The 13,332-nt window shown below is 40.8% G+C and overlaps 1 protein-coding gene across 1 annotated transcript; it reads left to right on the top strand.

Annotated features, from left to right (window-relative positions):
- Nucleotides 1-1,528: 1,528 nt before the first annotated feature.
- Nucleotides 1,529-12,416, top strand: rdh8a (retinol dehydrogenase 8a). Its single transcript, XM_077496121.1, has 6 exons — nucleotides 1,529-1,890; nucleotides 5,731-5,892; nucleotides 9,359-9,538; nucleotides 9,636-9,729; nucleotides 11,455-11,638; nucleotides 11,718-12,416. Exons 1-6 carry the CDS (start codon nucleotides 1,785-1,787, stop codon nucleotides 11,943-11,945), a joined length of 954 nt encoding a protein of 317 aa, XP_077352247.1. The 5' UTR covers nucleotides 1,529-1,784; the 3' UTR covers nucleotides 11,946-12,416.
- The last annotated feature ends 916 nt before the right edge of the window (nucleotides 12,417-13,332 follow it).

Below are 13,332 nucleotides of genomic sequence, written 5' to 3'. Positions count from 1 at the left end.
ATCATGGTATATAACTTAAAAACAATTGCCATCAGTTATACATAGATGTGCAGGCCAGCCCCTAAATATCAAGGCTCAACTGTGAATACAGTATATTATTAAAAAAAAAAAAAAAAAAATGCAAATGCACGCAGCAATTGGCCCATATGAGTTCCAAGCATGTTATATCGAACTGTTTTGCAGATTGTTCCCAGAATGCATTGTGTGGTGCAGTTAATGAAATTATAGGACGTTAATCCATGTCATATGTGTTTGTGTTACCAGTAGCTGAATGTGTGTCGTATTCAGCAGGCTTATGTTTGATTTATGTTTTTTTTGTTTGTTTGTTTTTTTGTTTTGTTTTGTTTTCTCAACAAACCATAACTTTACGTTGTGACGTCCGGGTCAATTCTGCCTACAAGTTGCATTGCTCATCTGGGAATTGCTTATAAAATTACAAATGTATGTTTTCATTTTGTCTGTCTGATTAATTGGTCTGACATTAGTCTTTCTTTTTCTTTTTCTTTTTTCTTTACTTTGCAAGATCATCTTTCAGGCGAGAATAACCCCTTTGGTGGGCCTGATTTGACCCGCAGGCCATACATATCCCTCATTTTAGATGTGGATTTAAACTGTTTGAGAAATGTGCGATTTGACGTACCCCAAAAATGCTGAAGAAAAAAATAATTTAAAGAATAAATGTTTTATGCGAGGTGTATCATTTTTATGCCTAACTCATTTGCTCCCAAAAACGTATAAATGATTTATTTTATGTTTTAGTGTCCCAAAGACGTATTTCTACGTTTTTTCCCGTTTTTTTTAATGCTAGAGCATACAGAAGGCTTTGATGCAGCCTCTCAACTGCAAAGAACGGTTGCAGAAATGGCAGTTATTACGCAAACGGCCACCAGGTGGTAGCAGAGCAAAGGAGATCAACCATGTTGAAAAAAAAAAGCTCAATTACTCACAATTCTAAATAGATTTGTGAAACATTATTAAACAGCTATATTCTTATACTGAAAAACAGAAAGAGATAGAAATATACTTTTTATTCTGATGAAAGTAGAGAGTTCAATCTTTCTTTTGATAGGTTCCATGTTTTTATAGCAATAGAACACAATATCCTTGTAAAATCAATCCAAATCCAGTAAAACAGCCGGGAGCGAACGGGATTGCTTGTGAAAATGGCTGGGAGCGAATGAGCTAATATTTATTTCCTTATCTGAATAAACTAGGAATTATTTTCTCCTCATTAAAAAGTCAATTATAGGCTATAGTAAAATCAATGCATTTTCTTACTTATTTAAGTTAAAATAAAGGTTTGTGTAAAATTATATTAGCAATTTAGTTACACGAATGAATGAATAAAAACATGTGTCTTATGAAAGTGTTTGTGGCTGTGACGTAGGCCTAATATCAGCTATAAACAAACCAACGTGCAACATTGAACTGTTAAAAAAAAGGAAAAAAAAGTGTCACATCGTGTCCGGCTTTGTCATCACATAAGCACTGCCCCCTCACGCGCACGTACTCACGCTCACGCACACACACACACACCACTTTCCCCCCCTGGTTTTCGATGAGGAATTACTGTAACTTGATTTTAATAAGTCACCGTGCGTGGGCTAGCGCGCGTTGCCACGTCCTTTGCGGCCGGTGATCCCGCTGCCGGAGCATGTGACCGCATTAGACGCTCACATGGCGGCCGCGGCGATCCGCTATTAGTTGGGGCCGAGCGAGCGAAAGCATCCGGAGGAGCCGAGGAGCGCTGCGAGGCTGCACGGCGCCCTTTATACGCACTCATCATGGCGAACGGTGGGCAGAAAGTTGTGCTGATCACCGGCTGCTCCTCCGGCATCGGCCTGAGAATCGCCGTCACGCTGGCCAGAGATGAGAAGAAGCGTTACCATGGTAAAGTTTTCTGTTACCTTCTCCCTTTTTACCAACCACACAAAACACGTTAGTGGGCTTTCGCAAAAACTAGTCCGTGTTTACTTTTTTTTTTTTTGTCCCCCCCGCAGAGCTGAACCGTGCCACCGAGACACCTTTTACGCACTCGGTGTCACGTACACACGCCCCCTCCCCTTTTTATTTATTTATTTGTTTTTAAAGGAAGGATCGGGAATCAATCACCCCTGTGTCTTGTTGTGTTTGAACCATTATCATGTGCAAGCCCACTTTTTTTCCCGTGCCGGGGGGCTTCGAAGGGACGTGGCTTTCCAGGCACCATCGTAAAAAGGAGGCTTGTCACTTCTCTTTCATGTGACTTCACCAGGAACCCCCCGTCCGTATTTTTTTCTTCAACGCTACCCATTGTGGGAGTATGCAGTACTCGCTCCGCTTTAGTGCCGTGTCTAATGGGCCTTACAGTGCCAACGCTTTAAAGGAGGAGGAGGGTAAAGTTTGAGACCTGTACAAGCGATCCAGTGAAGGCTCACTCCCGTTTAAGTGTTCATTGGTGCGTGGGAGTGTGTTCCACGCTGATGTCACTCAAGCTCCACTCCATCCTTGCCTGCAGCCTGGCGACTTTGCCGTTGAGGCTCTTTAGTTGTGAGATGGCTATTCAAAATATTTGTTAAAATGCTCATTATGAATTGACAGTAGTAGATAAATATGATCTGTGAAAAAAAATCAGATATTGTGCCTCTAATATGATAAACAAGAAACCACCACACCTTGGAAAAAAATAAATAAATAATCAACCACTCAGAGATAGGAGTGACTGACGAGGTGTCAATCATTCACACTCCGGGTGGGCACACCTCGGGTGACCTTGTTACCTCAGGAATTAAAGCACCTGGCAACCGGTCCAGGGTGTCCCCCGCCTACTGCCCAGAGCCAGCTGAGATAGGCTCCAGCACCCCCCGCGACCCTTGTGAGGGATAAGCGGTCAAGAAAATGGATGGATGGATGGATGGATGGATGGATGGATGGATGGATGGATGGATGGATGGATGGATGCAGGGTTTACCATAACGTGCGACAAATGACTGACATAAATCACACCTTCAGTCAATAAATGGATGTTTTTCCTCTGGTGCAGTTTCTTGTATATATAATTGGAAGCATAATACGGGGCCAGAGCTGGCTTATCGTGTACTGCTGCCAAGTCATAATGACTGTTATAAATTGGATCCCTGCATACTTGTGGTTCGGTACCTGCTGTTTAGCTTATGTGTTCATTTTATTTTCAATATTTTTAAACTTTTTTTTTTTTTTTTTTTTTTTTTTTTTTTAGGGGGTGTGCATGGAGCCAACACCCATTTTTCTTGTTGGAAAGAATTTTGGGGTTTAAAAAAAATAAACATGCACACAACTGTTAAACCACAATTCAAAAACAATGTCTAATGAATGCTATTTAATGCTGTCCCCACAGTAGCAGGGCACCCAATGTTCAGAAAGTCACACATCTTTGTTGTTTTTACTGTAAATGATCATACTTCCTTTTGTGAGTTTAATCTCTCAGCATTCACACATTAGCATAGATATTCGGAGCTTAAAGTATTTGTAAAAGCGTTGTTTTGACGACTTATAGAGTAGTCATATTTTTGTTCAACCACAAAATGTCTCCAATGTAGCACTATACCTAATCTTGTTTTTCTTGTACCACAAATAATATGGAAACACATTCATGGTCCCCTTCACCTTCAGAGTATTTCCCCGCCCCACTGTGGCCTTCCTTTGAGAGGTCGCCCATTGAACAGTGGAGGTGACCCAACAAATTCATAAGACCCTTTGCGAAAGAAGATTAAATATTGCTTATTTTGCTAAAGATAGCGCGACCCGGTAGAGACGGATGTGTTTGGAACGCAGTGTGGTTCGTTCAAGAATGTTAAAGCGGCCCAACATAATTCCTGCAGGAGCCCGGGAGAACAATGGTCCTCTTGTTCGTTTCATAGCCAAACATACATTTGCTTGCGTACTCCAGAGCCTTGCAAATTGCTACATTAGACTTCATTCACCTCATGTTGTTACATGATATCCAAAACGTTTCTGAGTACTTGCAGGCACACATTACATGACACAGCAATGTCATCAAAAGGCCTCATAATACAATACACAATGTGACATCTCCAGTCTCTTTCAGCTCTGTTACACGACAACAGCAACATGGAAAGAGTAAGCTTTTTACACTGTGCTGTGAAAATGACAAACACCGCAGTTCAAACTACAGTTTACTTTAGCTGTTTATTTTGAAGGAAAGAAGGAATCAAATGTAGTTACCCAGCACAAATTTCTTTAAAAGGAACTTATACCAAATGCTTGTTAAAGATTTTTCTGTGTCAAACCTGCTAGCAATGTAGCCTCAGCTCACTAATAATCCCCCCTCCTCCAAGTCTGTTCATGCGATTCTGAAAGTCATGATAGTCGCAAAAACGCATATCCAGCTTTAACAAAATAGCAGCACTAGCATTACTAAGGTAGCATAGCAAGTCGACATTAGCCACTGCTGCTACATGGACAGCAAGTACAGCTTTCATTACATGACTCTGAGCAGAGCTAGGGCATTGCAACGAGGCAAGTGGCTACATGTGAAGGAAAATGTGAGTAGGAAGGAACCCCCAATGTCAAGTTGTGTTATGTGACACATATGGTGGTTATCAGAAACCAGTGCTGACCAGCCAACATCACTGCAGCTCTGCTTACCTGTTGGCTTTGTGTCATAGTGCTTCCGTACATCCTGCTTTACTAGGCCGATATCATGGCAAAGAAATGTGGCGTGGAGGTGACATTATGTAAATTAGTCCCAATGTTACATCATAATCAGGCATATTTCAGAGCGGCTTCATTGTGTAATTTCACACTTGGTAGGTGGGCAGTCCAGAGACAGCATTATTTCCATACAAGAAATTAAGAGGTGAATTTTCAATAATACTCTACTACATATGTACTAATGTGTCTGATTTTAGCCAATCACTTAGCATTCTGATGCTACTGTTACAGTCAGATTAGATTTAAATTGCACATTCTCACCGTCAAATTAAAAGCAAAAAAATAATTTAGATGGTTTTGATTGCAGTCACAATGCTAAACAACAGCTAACCTGTGTAAAATTTGTTATAAATGAAGACATATTGTGTCTTAAAGGTATATAATGGTGAAGAAATGTGATTCCATTTATAACAGAAGTGGATGTGTCCCGTCCACATTGTTGCTTGTACGAAACCTCAAACACAGTTTGCCTTTATCTCAAAATACCAACATTTACTCAGACAGCTGAGATGACGCTTGGAGGTTTATCAGTTGAAGCCGACTCCTTGTTTACCTCCGCCGTTGACTGGAGTTGTGCAAGAGTGCTTTCCTCCCCTTGATAACATCACTCGGCCGACTCAGCGAAACGTACGAGGCCTCACAGCCAAGTTGATAGACGTCGTCGCTAATCATGTGATCCCTGTCGTCATTGTGGGCTAATGTGTGTGTGTCTGTGTGTGTGTGTGTGTAAAGCTCAAACTGAATCAGCTCTGTATCCTGTGAAGCATGCTTGTCGCAGGAACTTTGACCCCAACAATTACTTTTAGTGCGCGTGTGTGCTTGATGGTGTGTAGCGAGGAAGTCGCATAGCCGTGGCCTCTCAGATCAAAGGGCTCAAAGTCCCATGTGCCACCTCAGTGCTGTTGGTCAATGTTGTTAACTAGAAGCCATAACAATATGTACACCTGCATCATCTAATTAGATCAAGGATGACAAGAAGCACATTCCACATTCCAAATAAACAGTCTGAAGAAGTTGTGTTATTGTCCTCCCCTGTAGTCATCGCGACCATGCGGGACCTGAAGAAGAAGAACAAGCTCGTCGAGGCGGCAGGAGAGGCGTACGGGAAGAACTTGGTGCTGCTGCCGCTCGACGTGTGCAGCGACGAATCGGTCAAGCAGTGTATTAACAGCGTGAAGGACCGTCATGTTGATATCTTGAGTGAGTCAGACGCCTGCATGACTAACATCGACACAATGTCCCAATTTATCATTTCAGTACATCGGATAAGGTAATCCGGCAATGTCTGCTGTTTTATGACCCAGAAGAAAACAGAACAGTTATCAATCATCTTCTTCTGTACCTGTAGCTTGTTGAGAGAGAGAGACACAAAATGATTGAATACTAATTTGAACCTCCAAGTATCTACACCACATTTCCTTTTTACACTAAGTACCACTTCAAAAAAGTGTTCATCAAAGACGAAAGAAAAGTTTTATTCCTCAAAAGGAAATTATTGTAAGCTATTTGAACATTGTTCTTAAGCTTACTGGATGGAAATAAACTGTTGCTTAAATGGTTCAGTTAAAATATATTTATGTATAAAAATACATTTATGTATATAAGTGTTCCATCAAAAAATCAATGTAAATATACACAACTAAGCAATACTTGAAAAATGTACTGTACTTGAAGCAGACAATGCTCTAGTCTTTACATGGAAAGATACTGCATTACAAAAAATCAAATGTATGTAGAGCTACAAGCTTCATTCTTACATTACATGATTTAAAGGTAAATGTTATTTATCTTTAAATTCTGTGATTAGTTCGCCTACCAGTAGAAAGAGGCCATGCAGCACTAGTACTTACTTATACCACACTTTGTAGAATCTCTCCTAGCTCATAGTACCTCAATTCATGGTCCATCTGAATAAATAAACACCTCAAATATATATTTTTTTTTTCACCCTCCACAGAAAAATAAATATGCAACCACCTGGTGGTTGTAATTACATCTTCATACGCCATCTGTAAAGTTGGATTTGAATTTAGAGAGACAGTAAGAGAAGTTCACAATGAGCAGCATTTTGGCAAATAGTCAACTGTTTGTTTCAAAAAGGATTCAGGCGGTTTAATGCCACTCCCAGTTGAAGTTTGCACTCAAGCGCAACATGAAACAAAGAGAATTACACCGTGTTTAAATAAAAACAAGGTCCCACCATCTTCAAACGAAATAGCATCTGTGGACTAGACACAAAATGTAGACAGACATCAGTACTCACAGTCATATATTCTTTAGCCTCTGCATAAAACGACTAATATTAATGCCATAGTGACGAGCTCATGGAGAAGTTGAGACATAATGAATTCCAATTGAAGTCTAGGCAGGAAAAATCCCATTGCAATATGAGTGGCAAGAACTCAAGTGGGCCTGAACAGCACATCCATCTGTCTGCCTTAGACTGTCCTCAGGTGAATACCATGAAGTGTGACCAAAAAAAAGAAGAAAAATAAAAAGTTTCAAGTTTCAATTGTTCAAGTTTCTGTTTCTGGTGGGAGAAAGATTAAAGGCATTTCCATTCATTTCAATGGGAAACGATTATGAGTGTGTTCATGAATGAATCAAGGCAGAAGGCACCACTGAAAAGGAAGACATACGGTATGATGCAATTTTCAACAATTCCTCGCTGTTTTGAGAAGATATCTCTGAAAACACTACGGGGTATATTCACTAAGAATGCGCTGCGTCCGGTAATAGCGCTAAATATTGCACCACAACTGTACCCGCAGTCTGCGCCCAGTTACCCACCTATTCACTAAGGATATTGCTCTAATCATATACCGGCGCAAACACGACCACAAAACTGACAGCTTGGAGCAAATTTGCACCTGATTTACCACACATGGCAATGGATTTGCGCCAACAACATGGTTGTTATAGTAACAGTTGCGAGAAAGATTATCAGAAAGCGAGGTTGGACGGAGAGTAAGCGTTTAGAGCGCCATTAAGCTGTACAGAGCAGAGACAATGACGTCATTCATTCATAAAGTACAAATTATTGGTGCGATCGTTTAAAAAAAAAAAAAAAAACATTTTCAGAGGTTGGCGTGGACATACAGTCTGCATCTGGCACATAATAATGATCGTAAAATGCCTCCCCGCCAGTATCGATCAGCCCGGGTTACGTTATGTGTCCTAAACCAACATAGAAAAATGTCCCCCTCCCCTCTCTCTCTCTCTCTCTCTCTCTCTCTCTCTCTCTCTCTCTCTCTCTCTCTCTCTCTCTCTCTCTCTCTCTCTCTCTCTCTCTCTCTCTCTCTCTCTCTCTCTCTCTCGCACTCGCTCTCCTCTCTGCGTGATCAACCAGAGCACCATGCCATGCATTGCTGTCATGATCCCGGGATCGAGGTTGCGGCAGGTTAATACATGTTTTCCATAAACGTTATTTGCGTCACGCAAACTCCGTGTGGCTATTTGTGCTGGTGTTAGTGAATTAGACGCTGTATATTAATGAGTCTCATTTGCATTGGATGGGCATATTTTGCATCAAATTTATGCAAATTACCTACATACGCGCAAATAACACTGCCGCACCGGGGCGCAATCTGGTTGGCAACACCCTTAGTGACGGATTTCCCCATCTGCGTGTGTTTAGTGAATTAGGCGTTCCAGGATTGCTCCATTTTTACCGGTTAGCGCCGTGCAAAGGCGACGCAAACCTTTAGTGAATAGGCCCCAATGGGTACAAAATAACAGCATGCTTAGTCACACTTTTTTTTTTTTTATTATAAATGTTGCAACTTTTCAAACCACTCCAGAGACTATTTCAAAAAAGTGTTGAGCAATAATCTAGTGACTTTGTGTTATTGGAGATTTCTTGTGTGTGACACTCACTTCTTTGCAGAAGCTATTCCTCAGTGCCCAAACTGCAAATGAATGGCACTTGCACAAAGTCACCACTAACTTATTTACCAAACACACACACACACACTTGATCACAACTATTCTTTTATAAAATTAAAATCTATATTATCCATCCATAACCCAATAGACACAATGTGCTCTCCCTGAAATTTAGTGGTAACAACATGAGGAAATAGGGTCAGTGTAATACGCATTTTTGTGCTTCAATGCGCCAAACGAGCTCTTTAGTCCTTAATATTAAAGTCAAATCATGTGTTAAGGCTTGAGTGTGTATAAAGGTTCTGTTTAAAAGCCTGCTTGCGTCTTGTGCAAAGTCCAAAGCCCCTTCACCTCATTACTCTAGAACCACAAGGCCTTTGTCAAAGCCTGCCATTGCATCACACTTCTTTGTTGTGCTTTTACACTGACCTCTTGTGGTAGTCTGAATTATGGTCACCAGAAACATGCTTTATTTGTTCTGTGACCATGCTCATCAATAAAAACGCTTGTATCTCAAATCATCTTTCCCCATTCAAATATATGGAAATGTCATTAATCTGTTCCAAAAAATGTATTGTGTTTTTAGGTTAAATAGTACTCTTGTTTTATGTTAGTTTGACAGTAAACTCTTGTGATTTGTGAATTAACTTCTTTGCACTCCTAATTTTGAAATATATATTCGCACCATCTCGTCAATGAAGAGCTTCATGTAGTCAGGCCGTATAGCCTTGTCTGCAATGAAGCCGGGTTTCACTGCATTCCTTTTTTCTGATGCTGACAGTAAACAACGCGGGCGTGGGCTTGCTAGGCCCCGTGGAGAGCATCAGCATCGATGAGATGAAGCGAGTGTTCGAGACCAACTTCTTTGGAGTCGTGCGCATGATTAAAGAGGTGATGCCGGACATGAAGAAGAGGCGGTCCGGACATATTGTGGTCATGAGCAGCGTCATGGGACTTCAGGGTAGGCATCTAATGAGCTTGGTTTCTCCCCTATGATCATTATTTGCATGATGTCTGGTACGCTACTCATTATTTATTTATTTGTCTTGCTCGAACAGGAGTTGTGTTCAACGACGTTTACACTGCTTCCAAGTTTGCCATGGAGGGCTTTTGCGAGAGCATGGCCGTGCAGCTGATGAAGTTCAACGTCAGGTAATGTCAATGTTAATTGTTAAGAAGCCTCTATTTGGGGAGGGAGGCGATTGTGGGCCTGATCCGGCCCGCGGGCCATATTTTTGCCACCCTTGGTTTATAAGGTCAAGTAAAGTGTTGAACGGCTTGCTCACAGGAATGTTCCCTTTAAGTCAGTGCTTCTCAATTATATTCTGTTGCATCACCCCAGAAGAAAAACACATTTCATGACCCCCAACTCTCCGCCACAAGTATAAGTTAACTATTATTATCATATATCTATAAAATTGTGCACCTCTGCATAACCTTGTATCCTTATTAACATTAAAGAAAATAAAAATAGAAAGAGAAACCTACAGAATAACTTTATTAAAGTTGTTTATACTGCTTGTGCACATTTTGACAATGAGAGCGCTACTGCCACCTACCGTTAGCGATGTGCAATTAGACTATTATAGCATAGCAAAAAAAAAAAAATAAGCATGTTTCCTGGGGTCACAGTTATCCCCCTCGACCCGCTTCTATGGCATTGCACCACGCTCCCTGTTTGAGAATGGCTGCTTAAAGTGACAGTGTCCAAAGCGCACAATGACGCTTCGGAGAGACCTCACTTCACAAGGCTGCCACCAATTACAACGCTAAGTTTTTCTCCTTCGGGTAAGTGTAGCAAAAAAGATGGCGGTGAAAATGGCAGCCTCCTGTAAGGACATGACATGAAATTTCCATCCATCCATTTTCCTAACCGCTTACTCCTCACAAGGTTGGTGGGCGGGGATTGGAGCCTATCCCTGCCCGCGTCGGGCAGTAGGAGGGGTACACCCAGAACTGGTTGCCAGCCAATCGCAGCACATGAAATATAATTACCAATTATTAATAGGGATGTAACGATATCAAAACATCACGATACGATATCAAGATATGAAGGTCACAATATGATAATTATCACGATATTGTGGGGAGGTTAGCAATACAAAAAAATGTCACAATATTGTAAAAATAAATTAGCTCATACTAATTACAGCAATGCATATAAACACCTACAGTCTCTAATAACACTTAATATTGAGGCACTTACTTGATAATACAAGCAAGAACACATCGAGTTCCTCCACATATTTACTCAGTTCACAAGCATATTATGTTCATCTGACCATTCGCGTGAATTTGAAACATAGAAGGGCCAAAACATGCCTTGTGAAAATTAAACTGCACTAAAAAAAAAAAAAAAAAAAAAAGGCCACCAGAGGGTGCTAGAACGGCACAAATGGAAATCCACCTGACTTTTTTTTTTTTTTAAACAGATGTACTGCTTTTAATATTGTGACATGACAACGTAATTTGTGGCAGTTTTAATATCGCGTCATCACAATATTGCCGATATCGTTACATCCCTAATTATTAGACCTACAATTATATTTTTGAAATGTGCATTAATGTGATAGCATTTTTTTTATATTATTGAAATTAATAATGTTTTGTTTTTTTTAATGAATGAACATTGAAAAATGGAGAAATTGTACACACTGTCACTTTAAAAGATTGGTTGTACACTTACTATATCGTCAGCCTAGTAGCATAACAGCCTAATTCATTTTAAACTTACTATCACAATATCACTTAAAAAAATGTGGTTGCTAATATTTGTGTGTGTGTAGCTGGAAATATAGTCAAGCAGTCATCCCTACCCTCCTTTCTTTTCCTTTTTTTTTTTTTTTTCTTTTAATGGTCCCACGTATTCTTTGTCAGATTGTCGATGATCGAGCCGGGTCCAGTGCACACGGAGTTTGAGACAAAGATGATGGAGGACGTGGCCAAGATGGAGTACCCGGGCGTGGACGCCGACACGGTTCGTTACTTTAAAGACGTTTACCTGCCATCGTCTACAGATATCTTCGAAGCAATGGGTCAGACGCCGGAGGACATAGCCAAAGTGAGTAACAACGTCGTACTTTTTGGATTGTGGCAAAAATCCCATCGCTTGACCCGATGTGGCTTGTCGTCGCCTCCAGTGCACGAAGAACGTGATCGAGTCGAGCAGCCCCCGTTTCAGGAATCTGACCAACAGCCTGTACACGCCCATCGTGGCCCTGAAGTATGCCGACGAGACCGGAGGGCTGTCGGTCAACACCTTCTACAACCTGCTCTTTAATTTGGGACCTCTCATGCACATCACCATGAGCATCCTCAAGTGCCTGACGTGTAGCTGCCTGCGCCGGCGCACCATTTCGCCTAACTGAGGACTCTTTCACCATCAAGCTGGGGTACCAGAATCAGTCAATAGGCCAAGAAAAGTCACCTTGATCTGACAGTGGATACATGCACAGATACATAAATATATTTTATTGAAAGTAAGAAGAGCCAGAGGGCTTTAGTCATCACTGCAGCAGGGGATGGACTTTAGGAAATGCACAAAACCCCCCGGACACTCGACTATAAGCACAACGGTGAACACAGCCGCAAGAGAGAAGCAAAGTAATTATTATAATAATTTTTAAAAACCCATAATAATGCTAACGTATAGCCTAGCATACCAGGATTAATCTTATTACGTGGCGTACCTATGTCACGTCTGTCATAACTGCTGTGGAATCCTAATTTCGATCAATTGCTGCATTTCAAGGCTTCTCAAGGGTAGATGGCATATCCATAAAATGTTCATACTGATGTATTTTTTTCTTTATATAAATAAAAATCAGATTTACCCTTTATGTGACGAGCAAATTTGTCAACATGACACACGAGACTGGCCAGTTTGCTTTCCTGTGAGGCTCCTCTCAGAGCAATAGATGGCAGTGTTTCACAGCCTTTCCCCAGAGAGTCACCAAGGATCACCAGCAAGTGGACAGATCCACTTGCAATTCCTTAAATGTAATTGTCCAACAATAATAACATTGTAATGTTTTAAGAATATAATATTATTACTATTTCTGGATTCCTTTCTGGGCACTCAGAACACTTTAGGCATAAAAATGGACAGGGGTAAGCTAACATTGTAAAAACGTCACCGACGTTCAATTAAAATGATGAATAGTTGTAATAAATAAAAAGTTGAGTGATATAGTTTGCAATAAAATGGAATATACTCTTTATGAGTAGATAAAGACTTCAAATATGGAATGCTAATTTGTTCTGTACATTGGATTTGCTGTTGTAGATCATTAAATAGCTGCTGTGAATTCAGCACTAACTCAAGATTGAATATTGGTAACATTATACTGTCACATTCGTTGACATATATTATATTAGGGGGAAAAGCATATGAGCAATAGAAGCAAATTTAAGATGGTATATTGCTCCCTTGCTCACATTTTCAACTCATAAAATAAATCAAATTTTAACGATGATTTGATTAAACAAAGTAGGCTATTGTGAAGGTGCATAGTGTCAACAAAAATGTCATAGTTGAGTTCTCAGCTAAGAGTCCTCGTGAAGAAAAACTTTTTAGCGTTTGTGCACATTCCCATTAGCATGTGTTTGTGTGTGTGAATGCGTTTTATGTGCACGACCGTGGGCCAAGTTAGTGATCTGTTGATGGATATAAAGAGGTCATGGCCCGCTACCCATCAAATCCCCCCCTCCCTCGGACCCCCGCCCCCCTCGGGCATGCACCCCTCTTTGTGCCGT

This window comes from Festucalex cinctus, chromosome 1, assembly GCF_051991245.1.
Source record: "Festucalex cinctus isolate MCC-2025b chromosome 1, RoL_Fcin_1.0, whole genome shotgun sequence".
Classification (NCBI taxonomy): Eukaryota; Metazoa; Chordata; class Actinopteri; order Syngnathiformes; family Syngnathidae; genus Festucalex; species Festucalex cinctus.
The sequence above is the reverse complement of the archived record's forward strand: the minus strand, read 5'-3'. Positions and strand labels throughout refer to the sequence as shown.

Excerpts from the sequence above, each read along its gene's own strand:
- rdh8a (XM_077496121.1), top strand. The coding sequence starts at position 1,785 with ATGGCGAACGGTGGGCAGAAAGTTGTGCTGATCACCGGCTGCTCCTCC. Across the intron at positions 1,891-5,730 it reads TGAGAAGAAGCGTTACCATG|TCATCGCGACCATGCGGGAC; the intron begins GTAAAGTTTTCT and ends CCTCCCCTGTAG. Across the intron at positions 5,893-9,358 it reads CCGTCATGTTGATATCTTGA|TAAACAACGCGGGCGTGGGC; the intron begins GTGAGTCAGACG and ends TGATGCTGACAG.